General features: G+C 37.7%; 1 protein-coding gene across 1 annotated transcript in view; it reads right to left on the reverse strand.

Moving 5' to 3' along the window:
- LOC139933766 (plexin-B-like) overlaps positions 1–19,303 on the reverse strand; it is a 28,540-nt gene that overhangs the window by 8,310 nt on the left and 927 nt on the right. Inside the window, exons 2-28 of the mRNA XM_071927968.1 lie at positions 15,994–17,212; positions 14,927–15,041; positions 14,545–14,633; positions 14,096–14,224; positions 13,580–13,695; positions 12,962–13,094; positions 12,418–12,571; positions 12,217–12,316; positions 11,855–11,972; positions 11,571–11,708; positions 11,058–11,153; positions 10,837–10,945; positions 10,321–10,502; positions 9,671–9,825; positions 9,196–9,313; positions 8,474–8,610; positions 7,847–8,011; positions 7,102–7,237; positions 6,437–6,673; positions 5,646–5,822; positions 4,669–4,888; positions 3,830–3,969; positions 3,231–3,358; positions 2,531–2,596; positions 1,389–1,463; positions 851–917; positions 46–192 (exon numbers count right to left, since the gene is read on the reverse strand). Of these exons, the coding sequence (XP_071784069.1) occupies positions 46–192; positions 851–917; positions 1,389–1,463; positions 2,531–2,596; positions 3,231–3,358; positions 3,830–3,969; positions 4,669–4,888; positions 5,646–5,822; positions 6,437–6,673; positions 7,102–7,237; positions 7,847–8,011; positions 8,474–8,610; positions 9,196–9,313; positions 9,671–9,825; positions 10,321–10,502; positions 10,837–10,945; positions 11,058–11,153; positions 11,571–11,708; positions 11,855–11,972; positions 12,217–12,316; positions 12,418–12,571; positions 12,962–13,094; positions 13,580–13,695; positions 14,096–14,224; positions 14,545–14,633; positions 14,927–15,041; positions 15,994–17,163 (4,617 nt within the window). The 5' untranslated portion in view covers positions 17,164–17,212. The remainder of the gene's footprint in view (positions 1–45; positions 193–850; positions 918–1,388; positions 1,464–2,530; positions 2,597–3,230; positions 3,359–3,829; positions 3,970–4,668; positions 4,889–5,645; positions 5,823–6,436; positions 6,674–7,101; positions 7,238–7,846; positions 8,012–8,473; positions 8,611–9,195; positions 9,314–9,670; positions 9,826–10,320; positions 10,503–10,836; positions 10,946–11,057; positions 11,154–11,570; positions 11,709–11,854; positions 11,973–12,216; positions 12,317–12,417; positions 12,572–12,961; positions 13,095–13,579; positions 13,696–14,095; positions 14,225–14,544; positions 14,634–14,926; positions 15,042–15,993; positions 17,213–19,303) is intronic.

Genomic DNA, 19,303 nt, shown 5'->3' on the forward strand with positions numbered 1-19,303 from the left:
TTAATATTCCAGAAACTAAATTTAAATTTGACCCTAAAAACTCACAAGGGTATTGAACTCAATATCCTCCTCCAACATCTTCTCAAAGTTAAGAGAATATCTTGACCTTCCAGTGAAGACATCAACTGGTCCACTTTCAGTCCGATGTTTGATGGCACGGAACAAGACAAACAGAGGATAGGCAGTGTGACGCTGAAGGAGAGAAGACAACATCAATCACCCTACTCAAATGTTTCTTTTTACTGGTTAAAGGCAGTGGTAACTATTGGTAGTTACTAAACATAATTATTTTAGCATAAAACCTTACTTGGTATCGAGTAATGGGGAGAGGTTGATAGTATAAAACATTGTGAGAAATGGCTCCATCTGAAGTGACGTAGTTTTCGAGAGAGAAGTTATTTTCCACAAATTTGATTTTGAGACCTCAAGTTTAGAACTTGAGGTCTCGAAATCAACCATCTGAACGCACACAACTTCGTGTGACGGGTGTTTTTTCTTTCATAGTTATCTCGCAACTTCGATGACCAATTGAGCTCAAATTTTCACAGGTTTGTTATTTTGTGCACATGTTGAGATACACCCAGTGAGAAGACTGGTCTTTGACAATTACCAATAGTGTCCAGTGTCTTTAATTGTGTACAGGAACATCAATCCACTGCAAATAAAATTTGTTCCACCAAATATCTTTTCTACTTCTTACTATGCAGTCAAAAGTTAAGCACGCTATCAGTGTGGGTACCTTCACAAATGAATTCCTTCACATACAACAACCAAACAATTGTACACGCTGTGCATACACTACTTTGAAACTATGTACATGTACATGTAAACATTTGTAAGCAATCCATACCTGAAGTTGGTCATACAGACACAGAGCAACCCAGTTTGACAGCAGCTTCTCTAAAATACTCTCATTTCTGAGAAGAAAAAAAAAAATAATAAATTATATAAAAAAATAACTTTTTACAAAAAAAGGTAGTAAGGCAAATCTTGATTTTACATTTCAACAGATTATTGTCAGTATTTATATTTTTTTTAGGTAGATCTTTTTGGTTGTTGATCTTTGAAATTTTCCTAGCCAACTTAAACAAAAAATAAGAGTTCTTCGTCAGACTCTTAAAAATATGTTATAGTATGCAATTTATAACAGAGTCCGACATTAGTGTGCAGTATGTTTAAAAAAAGTATTACTTGAAACTTTGCTTAGTGGGAAAACAATATAGGTCTTGTGGTAACAGCATGTACATAGTAGGATTTGAATCTTTGCAAGTTGCTGTAATTCTACAAAACAATTGTGGCGTATCAATTATTATCTTGACCAGTATGCACTGATTGTCCACAAGCAGAGAAGTAATAAAACTGTTGTAAGTAATATGGATAAGAATTACCTGAGGAAGAGTTGTCTAGTTCGGCTGTTGTCAGCGGCTGTGTGGATGAGCTCCGTCATCAGAGTAATTATGATGCTGAATAAGAAAATGACAAATTATTTCAAAAAAGAGAGGTAAGAGCACCGGACTCTGGTGTTTCTGATCAGCAGACTGAGGGTTTGAGTTCCCAGTCATGGTAGGGGTAAGAGCACCGGACTCTGGTGTTTCTGATCAGCAGACTGAGGGTTCGAGTCCCCAGTCGTGGTAGGGGTAAGAGCACTGGACTCTGGTGTTTCTGATCAGCAGACTGAGGGTTCGAGTCCCCAGTCATGGTAGGGGTAAGAGCACCGGACTCTGGTGTTTCTGATCAGCAGACTGAGGGTTCGAGTCCCCAGTCGTGGTAGGGGTAAGCGCACCAGACTCTGGTGTTTCTGATCAGCAGACTGAGGGTTCGAGTCCCAGTCGTGGTAGGGGTAAGAGCACTGGACTCTGGTGTTTCTGATCAGCAGACTGAGGGTTCGAGTCCCCAGTCATGGTAGGGGTAAGAACACCAGACTCTGATGTTTCTGATCAGCAGACTGCGGGTTCGAGTCCCCAGTCATGGTAGGGGTAAGAACACCGGACTCTGGTGTTTCTGATCAGCAGACTGAGGGTTCGAATCCCCAGTCGTGGTAGGGGTAAGAACACCAGACTCAAACTTTGGTGCTTCTGATACTGTATTCAAGATACAAGACTCAAGATACTGTAGTATTACTGTACCATAACTGCTTTGTCCTCTAAATTGGACATTAAATCTTAATTCCTGTATACTAGGATTGTTAGCGTGCTCAAAACAACCAGAACACTTATCATGGAAGCGTAGGGGTTAATGTCCGTTTATCTGGTTCAGATAGCAAGAAACATTTGGTCTAGAATGCAGGGAAGGTGGATCGAGTCGATTTCCATGAAATCTTGAAACCATTCATTGATACGTTCATTATTGGTTTGCAGGAGACTTGAGTTTTGAAGCGATGAACAAGTTTTTAGTAAGAAGACAGTTGTTAGTTTTGGAAGATGGTTTTCTTTTTGGAGTGATGACTGAAGTTAAGATTTCTGTCTTCTTGCTCAGTACTCTCTGGAAAACAAATACAATAAACTCTAAAGAGTAACTTTGTGATACTTACTCAGTCAGGTATGTCATTTTATTCTCCAGGATCATGACCACTGTAAGCAGAGATGCCATCAACTGCCTGAATAATAACATGGAATATACAGAGTTAAGACTGGGGCTAAACTTCATATAGCTGCTTAAACAGCCAATATTGCTGAACAAATTTATGCTAAGCATAAATGAGCAGGTTACCTGTCACAAATTGTACATGGGGATGTTAGTGTGGCTCATAATTTTATTCTGTTGAGCATAAATTGCATGTGCTAAAGATGCTTTCTTACGCTGTTTTATGAAATTGGTCCATACTGGGCCCAATTTCATAAAGCTGCTTAGGAACAAAAAGTAGCTCAGCACAAAACTATCATCCCACAATCAAAGCATGAAGCACAGTTGGTTGCCTATGAAAATTCCTCTGTCCGGCAAGGCTTTGATAATGTTACCATTTTCTCTGATATTTCCTAGGCTGAGTGAATGCAATTTCCAAGATATAAATTGTAAAAGTACTAATCATAATCAAGCTTTATTTGAACAGCTTGTAAACAAATTCAATATCATGAAAGGATAATGCATCTGATGAATTACCTAAAAAAACAAAACCCACCATCTGAAATTTTGAATCTAAGTCAAACTATATTTCAAAATAATTTTCTGCGATATTCCTTAACAACTGAAATCTAAAGATTTTATTCTGATAAATCTTTGGAGAGACTTACTTTTGTCTGACGGGTAACTTTGAGGGGTTCTCTGCATCCAACGTCTGAATCAGAACAATTAAAAAAGCCTTGTTGCTAAGAAGACGAGAAAACTTCATCATTGCTTTCTGGACATTTTCATCTGGATACTAAAAAAATAAATAATAAAAAAATAGATTGGACAGGAGATCATTATGACATATTTAAAAGATCCGATTAATTAATGGCCAAATTCAAGCCACGGTAGTCTTGGTGATTGACAAAGACCAGTATCCTCATTTTATGCATCCCAATATATCCATAAAATAACAGAACTGGGACAATTCGGGTTATAGAATTGTGTGCTTTTAGATGCATGAGACTGAAGCCCTTCTAAGATTCAAATATACAGGTGAAAATTACCTCCTTCTCTAGAACTACATTACTTCTATGAGGGTTGTTTTTAACAATGCTTTACAACAGTTCTCGGCTGCCCTTTATTAGGCAAGTTTTTATGGTCATTAATTTTTAGGAGTAAAAACCAACAGTAGGCTCTATACCCTGCCTTTAAATAAGTCATTTTTATATAAAAGATGCCAAATCTTAGTGAAGTGAGAGGCAAGAGAATGGCAGACACTTACCTCTTTATCCTGAGTGTCTGGTCTCTCTTGCCCAATGAACAGCATATTACTGGCGTACTCTCGGTGACTGACAAATGGCATTCCAATTCCATGCAAGTCACTCGTCAAATCTGTTAAGTCTGTCTGAAGTTCCGCAAAGGCTGAAGAAGTAAACAATAAAATAAAATAGGTTAACTAGATAATCATAAGTGTTTAATCAGTAGCCTCACACTCTTTAAGGGAAACTAGGTTTTTCCTTTCATTAAAGACGTTTATGAAGGACAAGACTTTCAGTCTGTTCTTCATATGAAAACTTTATTTTGAAATTAAGTCAAATAATTATTTATTAAAAAAAAAAAACAGAATGAGAGACAATTGACGTTCGAGCATTGTAACAATGAAACTATTGCCGACTCCCCACTTTTTCATTTTTCAACGTTCATCAGTTGCTTCTGTATTCTGCCCCTTTCTTTTAACCCCATTACTTAAATGCTTCTGTTACACAAGTATACTGTTTGCGTGTGTTGTTTGTGTTCGTTGCGTGGCCAGCAGTTTAGTGCATCGGACACATATGTTCTTGTGGCTTAGTAATCAGGGTGTGGGTTCAACTCCAGGTCATGACACTCATGTCCTTGTGCAAGATGCCTAACTTAAATGGGTACATGTGAGAGCAAATATGGTTCTGGATGATGATAGATTTAGCTTGGTGCGCTACATATTGGTAGCATAGGCTGTACCCTCAGGGAGCTGAGATGGTATGAGGAATGAAATAACGGCCCAATCTAGGAGTGCAATGAGCAACCTTTATCATTACTATCATTATTGTCATTTAGCCTTTGAGACCTCCAGGAGCTGCATACCTTGTTTGATCTCATCTGACAGATCCACTTCCAATGTTACCATGTCATCCTGGATGAGTCTAGCTTCTCGCCTGGATCCATACAGCTGAGCTAAGAAGCACAAGGCAACAATGAGAATGCAGACCACGATGACTCCACTGATTGATGGGAGTACAATTGGAACCAATGCTACAGGATACTTAGTGTATCCTATACGGAACTCTAGATTGCTGTGAATTACCTGCAGAGAGAACAGGAACAAGGTGCAATTATTAATTTTGGTTTTTACCCACACACCGATGTGTGTTAGCACTGTATACTCAGTACTTTCCCGAGTCCTGTGAAAAAATATCACAGGCATGTTACTTGGGTGGGATTCGAACCCACGACCCTTGCAATTCTAGAGCAGTGTCTTACCAACTAGACTACCGAGGTTGCCCGGCAGCTAGAGGCAGTTCGAATCCTATGTTTTGGCAGCGGGTACCGCAACGATATAATAGATGTTAAATTTGCATCGGGGATAAAGAATATTAATTTTGGTTTTTACCCATACACCGATGTGTTTTTTCACAGGACTCGGGAAAGTACCGAGTATACAGTGCTAACACACATCGGTGTATGGGTAAAAACCAAAATTAATATTCTTTATCCCTGATGCAAATTTAACATCTATTATAAGGTGCAATTAGTTCTACTATTTGTTTTGGGTTAGTTTGATTCCATAGAATTGTCTGTACACCAAACTACTCATCCTAAACTTATGTCTTGGTGTCCTAGTCAGACGATTGTTCTTAAGTAAATTATATCAAAGATTTAATTGAAGACATACGCAAACCACATGAAGCCTTCCATCTTTGGCCCTAGGAGTCCCTAAAAGGTGGTTGTTTCTCACTATATTTGTCTAAAGAATTGCCTAGACCACATAGAGCCGTCTCTCAGTGTTTTGACCCAAAAAGTCAAGATCTAAGGGTTCTACCAAGAGCTGTTTTAAGACTTACCCAGACCACAGGAAGCCCTCTCTTTGTGTCTTGGCCGTTGAAGTCCCCAGCAGGCGGTAGCTCCTCAGGTAAAATACAACCAAGGGCTGTTTCTTCAATAAAGGTTACGTCACATCTCATTGTTCCAACATGAACGATGATTTCTGATTCAGTGATTGCATTGTTGATTCGTTCACCCTGAGTTAACCAAAATACTTCAATGGTAAATATCACACTCACAACTGATAAAACTACTAACAATCAAATTCCTCAATTCAATTGATACTTGGATCCAAGTGGTTTTCAAACCTTCAATCAATAAGAAGTTGTAGGAATCAGTTACTATAATAGTATTAATATTGGTAGGCTAACAGCTGAATTGCGAAAAGCAGGCATGCAAGGGCGCCTTTGGAAACCAGCCACATCAACCCATTATACGCTCAACCAGCGATCGAAAGTGTTTAATTTTTCCTAAGGGAGGAAAACCGGATGGTCTGGGAAAACCCTTGTGGCACAGCAGAGGGAGGGGAACCAGAGGGTCCAGATGATCAATGAAGCCGTCATGGCATTTGACAGAACTAACGCACAACTCTAGTCACATTGGTGAGAGGTGAGCATTTTACATATTGTGTGGGTTTAGGCATGTTACTTGGTCCTTTCCAGATACTTCCAATAGCGAAATAATCATATATTAGAAAATCACAGAAAACAGTGTCATGCTTGTAAATACAAAAACATTGACTATGTATTGGGATTATGTAATTGAAAAATGAATAACCAATTTGACTGAGCTTTCATTGATAAATCCTCACCATGATTGTCATCAGCTCCCCATTCTTCTCAAACAAGTCGTTTTTAAACTCGTCATACTCTGGATCAGGAAAGAACTCCAAGTCAACATTGTTGTCTTCTGACCATGTTAAGAGGTCACTCACACCGTCCATAATGAAGCCAAAGGTCACGTTAAGTTTAGATGAAGAGCTGCTTATGGCTGATGTTATATTGGGCGTGAAGCAACGCATGAACTCTGAGCTTTGCACAACACATTTCTAGACAAACATAATTCACAGTAGATGATTCTCTTATAAAACAAATGTTTCCTTTTGTATTCAGAAAGCAAACACAGATGTTACATCATCAGTCGATTGAAGTTTTGTCGTTAACTTAACTGTGGACCAATTTTCAAATAAACTATCTCTTCTGTTTTTCTTTCAACTCGTATACCTTCAGAATGTGTTACAAAAACAGACACTTTAGAGATGCTCGTAGAAAGCGCTATTATTAACTTATTATTTTATTCACTGTTTGAACCTGTTAACTCATTTACAAAGATGAAGCTTAATATTTTAAGAAGAAATAAGGTGGAGACAAAACCTCTTACTACGATACGGCAAAGTCAAAACTTCACTACAGTTCATTTCTTTCAAACAACCGGTGGTGTGATTTACGATGACAATGTTGAACTATAGTAACTCACCTCAACAAACTCAATATTGTTGGGTCCCTCACTGCTGACAGATCTCTTAGTGATTTGAGAAGCAACTGTAACAACAAGTGAAGCCATCTGGGCAGTGTCTAGATGAGTCCCATTGACAACCATCTCCCGACCACCACTGAGTAATAAACAATTAAAATGGCTCATGAGAATTATAGAAAATGAGATATTACTTGCTTATCTGATTACAGCTGAGTTCTTTGTTACAATTTAAATTTCTCAGCCAGAATGAGATTATTTAAAGGATTGGGGTACTTTTTGCAACACAAAACACTATGTCCACAGATTTACTTTAAACTAACACCGTTTGAAGATAATGATAGTAGCTTCCCTTAAAATGTTACTTGCTGAGGTGCTGTAGTTTTTGAGAAATTAGTAAAACAATGTCACAAAAATGCTAAAATAACTTTCGTCTCCTGAGACGAATATTATTTTTGTGACTTCTTTTATTACAGCACCTCAGCAATTAATAATTTAAGGGAAGCTTGCTACCATCAATCTTCAAACTGGGTAAGTTTTATGTAAATCTGTGTATATTGTGTTTTGTCAAAAAGTACCCACAAAGGACTCACCTCAAACTTTGTTCTCAAAGTTGGATTCAAGTTGCGCAAAAAAAAAACAGGTTGTAAACTACCAACAAGAGAATGTGGTCAAAGGTGATGTTGCAAAACTGTGAAAAACAAACAACAGTTTACAGACTTGTTCAAATTTTCTGAGATGTACTCACGCATATATACTGCTGGTTGGACTGACTTCAGTAATGACAGGGTTGTTGGTGAAATTGTACACCTCGCTTGTTTTGTCTGCTCCATCAAAAGACATCTTGAGAACTTCTGTCTGCCCAACAGACCCCTCGGAGCTTGAGCACACTGCTTCAGTCTCTGTCACTGGGCTGTAAAGTTATAAAGCAGAAGGCAGGTCAAAAGAGAAGTAATTTTTCAAGTAACTGTTTATATTATATAGCACATGCATCTAAATTTAGGGTATTCAAGGTGCTTGAACAGACAAATTTTAAGACAGGGTTTGAATTTGTTCGACATTTAGACCAATTTAGAGCACCTAGTCAGCTGCCACTGCCAAAAACACAGGGGCAAACCCCTTTTCTAACACACATACATATCAGCATCTGTATGATAAGAGTGTGACAGGGTTCTTTTACGGGCATTACAAGACACACAGGGGCCAATGGCTTTACGGCTCATCACCCGAAGGACAAAGAAACAATGGTTAAGTGTCTTGCTTGAGGAAGCAAGTGTCAAGACCAGGACTCGAACCCACACTCTGCTGAATCGGTGCTCTCATCTACGACTATCTTTAAATGTTCTTATTTAGTACATGTATAGCTTTTACTTGCCTTGTTATAAAGCAAGCTTTATCACCAATGAATGCCTGAATATTCCGTCCTGTATTTAGAGCTATTCCGTTGATTGTTATACGAGTCCCACCAGCTGCTGGTCCAAAACGAGGACTGAAACTTGTAACAGATGGAACCTGGCAGGAAAATCAGAACCAGAAAAACAAATAAAGTAGAAATTCATAATGTAAAGGGATAAATCATTTCCTCTTCCCGTCTTGAAATCAACTTATCTTTGGCTCATTGGGATGATGGGACTGGAACCAGTTATTGACACAAAGCTCAATAGCCAAATAAAGAACTATGATGTGCAGTCCTAAATATCACACCTTAAGTCAAGGCCCTGTTTATAATGGTTTAGTTTTGAGAAGTGATACTGAAATGTACTGAAGTTAGATAAATGCAAGAGAAATAAATTAATTGAATGTCATTCTCCTGAGGGTGATCAGATCACTGATCGAATCCTTGATCTGTTTACCCACTGGTTCTTTTCAAAAACACCCCCATCTCAGTTTATAAACATGGTGTCTCTGTAAACCTCAATTGATTGTATTCCCATCATGCCGACAAGAAGAGCACTTCAAAATCATCCAAATCAGAAAGTGAACTTTCCCTACATCTCAAGTTAACTTAGTTATTACCAAACTAAGAGTAAGTTTCTTGTTTCTTGTTGTTCAATTGTTATTTATCATCACCGTAGACTCCATTGAAATCAAACTTACCCTATATTCAAAGCTGACATTTCCTGAGCTTTCCTGTAGTGTTGTCCCATCACCTCCCCTGACTGTCAGAGATATCGGCACCACACTTTCAACTCTTGATTGAGTTAGGCAACTTACACTGTGAAGTAAATTATAATTATACTTCTTACATGCTCAAGGAAGTTTTGATAGGGCACATTTTGTTGTAAAAAAAAAATTTGTGGTCAACTCTTACCCCTATTGTTATTCCAAAGTATTTACTTGTTATAACCCCTGGAATATGGAAAATTTACAAGCAAGACCTCCAGTACCTGTTCCTATTTGAATGGGGGAAACACTACCTAATTGAATATTACAAGTGACACTTCAGCCATCCGGGCAACAGCAACAACGAGGGTGCTTTAAGGACTGCCATAAGCAAGTTTAGAAAAACTGAGCATAAATGATCAGGTAGAAATGGTTAGGAAATGTCTTGTGTTTTTATAAAACTTCTTACCTGTGGCCTATTTCATAATAGGCTTCCAGTCCTTCTAGATAGCAGTCTTGGTCTCCAATCGTCACATTCAGTACAGTATGGAACCCTCTGCCAATATCTGTACCCATTACAGATACTATGGTGTTACCTTCTATTGGCCCACTCAATGGATACACCTAAACAATACAACATTGTCAAGTCAAGATGTCATTACATTTTACTCCCCTTAGATTACTTTGACAAACAACAATCTATATCCCTACAATTAACCCTCCAGTTATAACTAAGGGGAAAAAAGGGTAGCAACGAGTTCTTAAACTGCTGTTTAAAACCGGCAGGGTCGTGGCCGTGCGATAAAAGTAGAAGACGAGGGCCTTTATTGCACGGCCACGACCCCACATAACGTGCTCTCCACCAATACGAATAGCGAAACTGTCCGAGGTGTTTATGGATATTTAAAAAAATTTAATGGTATTTTATTGATCCGATATATCAGATCAATAAAGTAATTTAATTGGTGTTCATTCTCAAATTATTCATTCTCTGAAGGAAGTTAACTTTCAAAATAAACGTTCCTCAATGTTTCAGCTTGGTACGAAGCGACAGTGTTACTATTCCCTTACAAACTCTGATCTCCATATCAATAATGAACAACCAATAAATCTACTCACCCCTTGGAGGATTGGATCAGGGCAGTTGGCGTTATTATTGTGGGTAACCCACTCTCCTTCTGCTGTTGTACAAGACTCTCTTAGTTCACACATAGCATTACACCAAACACACTCAAGCTCTGGCCTGGCAGTAACACACCGACTACAATCTGGCTTCAATGCTCCACACTTGTAAAGTGTTGCTGTAGCAAAAATACAAGTTTAAAATATTTCTTTGCATGCACTATTTATAAATCATAAAAGTTTCCATGTCAAAATATGCTTTAGAAAGTTACCATTGTCTTAATTTAGAGTGCTGGAGGGAAAGCGTCTCATGATCAAAATAATTTTATCTCATGATTGTTAGGTTTTTCACAATTAATGCTAGATGGTTCGAACTCAGTCAGCAACATCCCCCCTTGAGGGATCCTAGCTACTGTATGGTAGGGTCTTCACTAAGGGTAAAATTCTATAAGTTGGACTTGTTTGTAATGGAAGTGCCACTCTCTCCACCCCACATCCTTGACTCAAACTCACCATTATTGTTGAATAAGTCATCTAGAATGTGAGGGTTATTACTGGTGTCTGTCCATTCAATGGTCAGTTTCACAATCAGCTCTGCTTCATCAATGGAAGTGTAGGTATACTGTGAAATAGAAATGGGTTGATATCAAATAAAGTTTAACTCAACTTTTGGCTTTCTTTTGGTAAAAAGTTGGTTATTAACTTCAAGAAAATTAAAAGTGTAATAAACTTACAGCTTTCATGTCACACACAATGGTACCATTATTACGCTGAGCAGTTGTACTCTGACGGACTCCCTCAATATCAAAGCTACATTCAAAGCTAGTAATCTAAGAGATGAAGAGACAGATGGAAAGTTAGGTTAGTCAAAAGGAGTTTACACAATGTTGTTCAATCAAGGAGGAAACATGTACCCCTTGTAATTCATTAATACTAATTTGAAACAATTTCTTATCAGGTTATTTGTTTGAATTTTATTTTTATTGCACAACATTTTGATCCTAGCAGAGCCTTTATCAAAGGCTAAAATACAACACAAGACACATTTTAATGTTAAAACCGGTATACAAGTGTAACAAAAGCAGTCAGGTTATTTGTTTACAACCGCTGGATTAATGTGCAGTGCTTTGCCAACTGAGATATCTAATATAGGTCATTAATCATGCCTTGAGCTGTCATTCATTATTCCTGTGATTAAATTATTCACATTTTATGTAGAAGTTTATTTTGATTGACTGATAACTAACCTGGGTCTGATCGGGTAGATTTGTAGTCATGACTTGTAAACTTCTTTCAATTCCATTGGGAAGAAGGACTTCAGTATTCTGAGCCAGCAGCTGAGGGCAGGAACCCGGACCCTTGGGTGCCCAAGACAAAACTGGATTCTAAAGAATTAACAAATCATAAATAACATCTTCAAGTGTTTCAAGACAAAAAGGATGTGGTTTTTTATCTTTCTAGGAAACACTTGCCACTTTAATTTGTTCAACTGTTAAATATCGTTATTTAAACAAAATTATGCATCGCTTACATTTTGTCCTGTAATGATGATTTCATTGTCTCCTGCACAAGTAGAACTAACATGAGTGCATCTATTCTCAAAGACACACCAATCACAGGCCCATCGACTACCAACACAAGATACACAACTATAGCAAACACAAATACAAAACAACAAAATAATACAATGGAAGAAATTGCTGCACCAGAGAAATAGTACAGACAAAAAACAAAACAAAATTTTAAAGCACTCAATAATTATTTCAAAACTAATGTGAAGTGAAACTCAAAAGAAATTTCAAACTTAAAATGAAGTGAGACAAAAAAATTAAAATAAAAACCCAAAAGAAATTTCAAACATAAAATGAAGAAGAGAAAAAAAAAATTTCTTACGAAGTATGAGTTGAGCATTCATAGAAGTAGAAACTTGTATCCACAAAACTGACTGATGTTTCACTGGAATGGATGCTCAGTGTAACCTGAACAGCATCATCTGCAAAATGGGAGGGGGAAATAACTATAAAGAAAAAACTTTCATGCATTCTAATATTAGTTTTTGACAAAAAAAAACACAATTTTTAGTGTTTGACTTACCTCCTTGTTGAATTGGAGGTATCTTATTACCAGGTGGGGAGACACATCTAAGATCCTCATTAGTCTTTGTAGCTTGAGATACGTAGGATCCAAACCAACATTCATATGTCATGTTGGTCAGTAAGTCTGGTAACTGCTCTACACTCACAGTAACCTTGCAGATATACAAAATGGTTAATTATAACAAATTAACTAGAGCAAATTATTTAATACAGAACAAATGTATGGACTTTTTTGTATTTTTTCCCTGTCTTTGGCTGTAGAGTTTCCAAATGTTCCGGATTGGGAAACTTTACATCCAAAGACAAGAAAAATGTTCTTGACAAAAAGACTGCCATGTAAATCCAAAAACATTTGGATGAAGTGACAAAAAATAATTGTCAAGTCCTCAATATTTTCCAATAACTATTCATATTTCTTTCAGCTACAAACTTATGTAAACTTCATTCTTCCCCACTGAGGCACCGAGTTGAGTGGAAAAGAAAAGGGTGGGTGGGAAAATATAAACAAGAGGAACATTTTCTTTTCTTAAGTTGCAACTTACCTGTTGTTCAGTGACAGTGATTGGTAGATTGTTATAAGGATCCACATTGGTTATCTCAATACACTGTGCAGTATTGTAGGCTAACCATCGGGTAGACACATCAGGCATGTTGCATTCTGAATACAGGGTGCATCTACATGTATTAGATTAAAGTGTCACACAAAATCATCAAGAAACAGCTCACACTTGAAAAAATCCCACCCAGGCTCTGCTGATGAACTAACACCAGTTTCAGACAGGCGCTCCAGAGTTGCGCCAGACCCAATTCTGAATTAAGAAAATGAAAAGTTTGACATCTGAAACAGTTGGGAGCGACTGGACAGACTAGAAATCGAAAGATCGACTGTTGCAGTCATTCTGAACAACTCTGGAGTGCCTTGGTTTCAGACCTGGAGCCGTCATGAGCAGACCCAATGTTATATTAAGTTCGCCTGTCTGAAACCAACTTTTATTTGGGTCGACCTAGAGTGGTTCCTAATCTATTGTCAACTGTCTAAAACTAATAAGTACAAAACAGTTAGTGGAATAGAGGAAAAGCTTTCTTCAAAGTACTTTTGTTTGATGAATTTTTATTCTAGTTTGTAACTAGTTGCTTTCCTCTGAAGATACAATACTTACTGTCTTTGCAGAGTACACCAGCCACAGTATGGGTCTCCATCCATCCCTGCATCCGTACCAATACACGTCTCACACGTTGTATACTGACCACAATTCTCAACACGCATCTTCAAAAACTATATGGTACAAATAAAAACATAATTCAACATTATGAAATTAATGAGAATGCTGAGCTTCATGAATTGTCAGTTGCCTAAATTTTCAAAATCTATATTCAAATCCAAAAATAGTTTGACAATGCAAAATTTAACTCAAATTGATGTCAAACAACATCCTGACTTTCTCATTGTACCCATTCAGAGAGTAAATGAAAAAGATGCATCTCCTTAAGGTGATTCCCTGGCTGCCACTCCCACAATAAACTGGATACTTGGCAGCTAACGGTTGAATGGCTTTCGAGTAGCAACCCATACAAAGGTATTGAACAAATAGGGAGATTCGCCAACATTCGGATCGGAACTCAAATCCCACTCTTGTTCTTTCTTCAACCCCAAATTAATATTCTTGTTACTGTACCTTTTGTTCAGTGAGTATGTACATCTCTCTTGTTGTTTTATTAATCTTGACATCTTTAAGGACTGATCCAGTAATACCAAGGTCTACTCTTTCATACAGTCTGGCTGAGGTCTTGCTTTGGATGTGGACCTGTATGACAGCAGGAGAGAAAATATTACTTTCTGATATCTGGGTACATGTAACTAAAACGATAAAAATTATCAGTGTCCACTTTTCAAGGCTCTGCTAAAAACTGCTGAATTCTGCGCTTACAGCGCTCTGTAAAGCTCAAGTCTATGGGCCATAAGTGCAGAATTCCGGAGCCAGAAAATTGGCCCCAGATGCTGGTGATTAACTGTATTATAGTATTATCTTACAATTTACGTCCTTATATTTTAATTTCTAATAGTGATATTATATTATATAAACCTATATGATTGCAATGGTAGTTAATGAAACTTTCCACGCACCTTTAAAAGCTCACCCTTTGAGTCAGTTCCAATGATAGCCACAGTGTGGTTCAGTTCAGTAGTTGTAATGATGGATGACATCAGAGCATCTGTAAATAAATATCATTTTGATAAACCAAATAATTATAACACTTAACTGATTTACATTCTTTGGGTCAAGCAAAAGATATCAATGGACATAGGCCTATACAAACAAAATAAAGTTGCAAAATTTCATTAAATAATCTGACATAAATTTACAAATACAGCTAGTAATGTATGCTATAAAAGTTTGTCTTTGTTTACAAAAAGTAGCCATTAACAACTAATAAACTGACAGTTTGTTCACATTTCTAAAAAAAAGGACATATTAATTTATTTTAAAATAACTTTGCTTTTATACCTGATAGTTCCAGAGTAGCGTTGGATACTGTTACATCAATGCCTTTAGCATACTTGTATGTGTTAGTGTCCTCACCACTAGGAGCAGGATGACACAGATATATATCTGGACTAAGCTAGAAATGAAAAAAATATTGATAAATAGCATCCATGAATAGCATTAACTTTGTAAATTTAACAAATGTAAAATTAACCTAAAAATTACCACTTTGCAAAACATACTTTTAAAGACACTGGGCATTATTGGTAATTGTCAAAGACTAGTCTTCACAGTTGGTGCATCTCAACATATGCATAAAATAACAAACCTGTGAAAATTTGAGCTCAATCGGTCGTCGAAGTTGAGAGATAATAATGAAAGAAAAAAACACCCTTGTCACACAAAGTTGCGTGCTTTCAGATGCTTGATTTCGAGACCTCAAATTCTAAATCCGAGGTCTCAAAATCAAATTCGTGGAAAATTACTTTTTTCTAAAAAAACTACGTCACTTCAGAGGGAGCTGTTTCTCACAATGTTTTATACTATCAACATCTCCCCATTACTCGTTACCAAGTAAGGTTTTATGCTAATAATTATTTTGAGTAACTACCAATAGTTACCACTGCCTTTAAACCCAGTCTTTTTAGTTCTCTTTCTGGACAAACAAATGTAGAAAAAGGCATTACTTTTCAAACTTTTCAAACAAATTTTTGCATTACTTTCAAAAGCGAAGAAGACTTATACCCATTGGACACTTTCTGAACAGAACAAAATTACAAGTTCACAGATTTACAAATAACTTACAGGGTTTAAAGAAGGTAATGGTGAAAGACTTCCCTTGAAATATTGTTCCATGAAATGCTTTACTTTTTGAGAAAACATTAAAACAATTATCAATTCTCGATATCGAGAATAACAGATTTATTTATAACACATACGGCGAAACGTGGGCCTTTGGACAATACTGTTTACCGATGTTGTGCGATTGCTTTAAACCCAATGTAACCATTTTCAACAATCCAGAAGGCTGTTTCCTGAATGTGTTATATCTTTACCCTAAACTTAAACCTGGTTTCCTTGATACTTACTGTCAATAATAATGAACATTTGGATCCTGCCAAGTACTGCACTGAGTAGTTTTCTCCATTTTGAATACATCCCCTGACTGCGTCCTTGAAGGCATCTAAAATATCACTCATCTTGTACACACACAATGCCGACTGATCAATAGGTACACCTCTAGTCCCATCAGCTCCTTCATTCTTAGCAAACACAGCAAACAACACCATGTCCTCAGCATTCAAACCTAATGATACAGCAAGATCCTGACCTGCTGGGCCAATATAAGCAGCTTGTACCAAACTGTACACACTACCATCTGATCCTTGGCATTGTAGGGTGATTTCTGTGTAAGAGTCAAAGAATGGACTGGTCTGACAGACTCTGTTCATTTTAGAAACAAAGACATTGGAACCAAAATCCTCCTTTTGAGAAGTGATGAAGTATGTGAATCCCTCATATGAAAAACCAGCTACATATGCAATATTGATTGGAGTTTTTGGAGCTGTAATATTAAATGCAGCAGATGAAGAATACTCTGTGCCTGATTCTGGAGATATCAACAACCTGTCTGCACTAAGGATTCTTCTGCTGACTGGTGGGATTGCTCTATACACAACCTCTTTAGAGTAAGTCACAGCTACATACAACCAGTCTCCTCCATCTGGACCATCTCCCATTGGTCCATCAGTTCCTGGTGCAATCAAACTCACAGTAGACAACTCTCCCAAACCAGCAACATTAGGCCCTGGTTGAAACAACACATCAGTCAAATCATCTGGATTCCTGAACTGACACTTTCCACCATCCTCACTTCCACATGTAATCAACCGATTCTGATTATCTAATATCAGGATTTTATTGTAGTTGGTGAATGTATCACATCTATCCTCTCCTAGTTCTTGACATGTACTAACATTCTGTAGCAGATTCAATGAACTATCCAGTCTGTATAAGTAGTTGACAGCTCCAACATACACAGCTCCATCAGGGCCAGATAGAGTGAAATGATTGAATTTAGCATTGTGGTTACCAGATGGATCATTGAGAGGTCTAGGAGGATGAGGATTACTGAATGAAGCAATGTGATAAGATGACAGATCTCCTTGCCATTCAGCTGATACAAAACTTCTTAATAATCCCAGCAGGATCAAACATACAGACAACAAGATGGTTATGTGGCTCCTCTGGGCCTCCATACTCAACCTCCCTTGGTAGGATTTAAGCTGAATGTGTATAGATCTCTAGCTGTAACAATGAAAAGGACAAAAACATAGAATTAAACCTATAACTAAAATACAAAAAATACCTTATGTTCTTTTTTCGATCATTTAAGTCCTTTCATAAATCTCTAAACAATTACAAAATAATCATAAACTTCAACTAAATTGTGCTTATTCTATAATTCAAAAAGGGGTTTATACTTAGCAATAGCCTCTGAATTTTTAGGATACTTCAAAGCAAATAGCATAGGGCACTTTATGTTCAGGCAGATAGGGGGAATATTTGGGCTTGGGATACTGTGTCTTTGAATACACAAGCATGGAATTTGGCAAACAGTCCCAGTATGTCATGAGAAAGATATTTGGCTATCACAAAAAAGTTGAGTACATGTAGCAAGCAATTTTCAAAGTTTTAAAATGGCTGCCATAGTTGTTTACGGTTTATTCTACCTAATTCAAAGCAGAAAATGGGGCTAATCGTCTCTGAAAAAGGCCTCATTTTAGGTCGAGGAAAGGTGCATCAAAGACCGGATGCACAGCAGAATATTGATTAGTCCCAGACCAACAACAGTTAGGCCCTATTTCATTAAATTTCCGCTGTCTAGTTTGCACTCGCCTCAGTTGAATTGAATCGTTGATTTAACAACCTTCCATTGCAACACAGTTCCCTACACTGGTGCATGTAGTTAGTTTCAATGACCAACAACAATAAACAAAACATTGACAATAGCCTCCGTTATGAAAATATTTTTCCCTTCTAGGCAACTTGCCTACTGGAGCCCAGATGTGATCATTTCCCTACACATGCTTCACCGACCACCATGACGACTTGTTGTTGTTCAAGTTCATTGTTCACTTGTGGTTTTCACTAGGTGAACAGTATGTGGTACGTGGGAACCAAAAATGGAGTAGATCATAGCAGTGAATAACAAATGCAACCAATACAAAAGAAGAGTTAAACTCTGACAGTGACTCTGACTTGTGACAACCCGTTTTACAAAATATGTAAATTCCATGTTATCTTTGAACTTGAAATTGAACTTTATTTGTAAAGTTAATTTCACAGTCCCTGCAAATGAATGCTGGTCATCTCGCCACCTGACAAGCTCGCCACCAACAAAGTCGCCCCCTACCCGGCTCGCCCCGAGTTGAAACAAAGTCACCCCCCTGGCAATGTCGCCCCCAAACAACGTCGCCCCCTAGCAAAGTCGCTCCCTGACAATGTCGCCCCCAGCCAATGTCGCCCCCTAGCAAAGTCGCCCCCAGATGTTGTTCGGAAAATAATTAAGGCTACAATAATTATGGTAAAAAAATATAGTTAAAACATTTTCAGAAAAAATTCCGTATGAAGTAATGTGCTTGTGGAAGGTCTAACCCTAACCCTAACCCTAACTCTAACCCTAACCCAAATCCTAATCCTAACCCTAACTATTTTCTGGGGGCGACTTTGCTAGGGGGCGACATTGGCTGGGGGCGCATTGTCAGGGGGCGACTTTGCTAGGGGGCGACATTGTTTGGGGCGACATTGTCAGGGAGCGACTTTGTAACAACTTAGGGCGAGCCGGTTAGGGGGCGACTTTGCAGGGGGCGACTTTGTTGGTGGCGAGCTTGCTAGGTACAAACACTCGTTAAAGGGAAGGTACATGCATATGATGGAATACACAAAGTGAGAAGACTAGTCTTTGACAATTACCAAGTGTGTACCTTCCCTTTAAGGCCATGTCACACAGGAGGCCACCACTTCCAGGAAATCTCCAAGAAGAAAATTCATTCATATTTCACTTTTCTTATTTAGGCCTATGATCCTGGAAACTTAGTAGACTAGTAAAGAATATCCATTAGTGCTGCTTTAGTATTCTTCGTGCATGCAATTGGTTGGCCTCAAGTTGCCTGACAAAATTTGTCTGGCTGGAGTTATAAAAAATATAATGTCACGACTTTCTTGCTCAGTTATCAATTCAAAACACTAGTCCTAATATCAATTTGTTCTGCCAAAAGTTAAACTGTCCCTAGCTAAAGTCATAAATATGAGCGAGTATTTCCTAACCCGTCAGTTAGGCAGAAGAAATTGATATGATTTCAGGCATGAAATCTGCAGAAAATGTTGCAATTAATT

Source organism: Asterias amurensis, chromosome 2, assembly GCF_032118995.1.
Source record: "Asterias amurensis chromosome 2, ASM3211899v1".
Classification (NCBI taxonomy): Eukaryota; Metazoa; Echinodermata; class Asteroidea; order Forcipulatida; family Asteriidae; genus Asterias; species Asterias amurensis.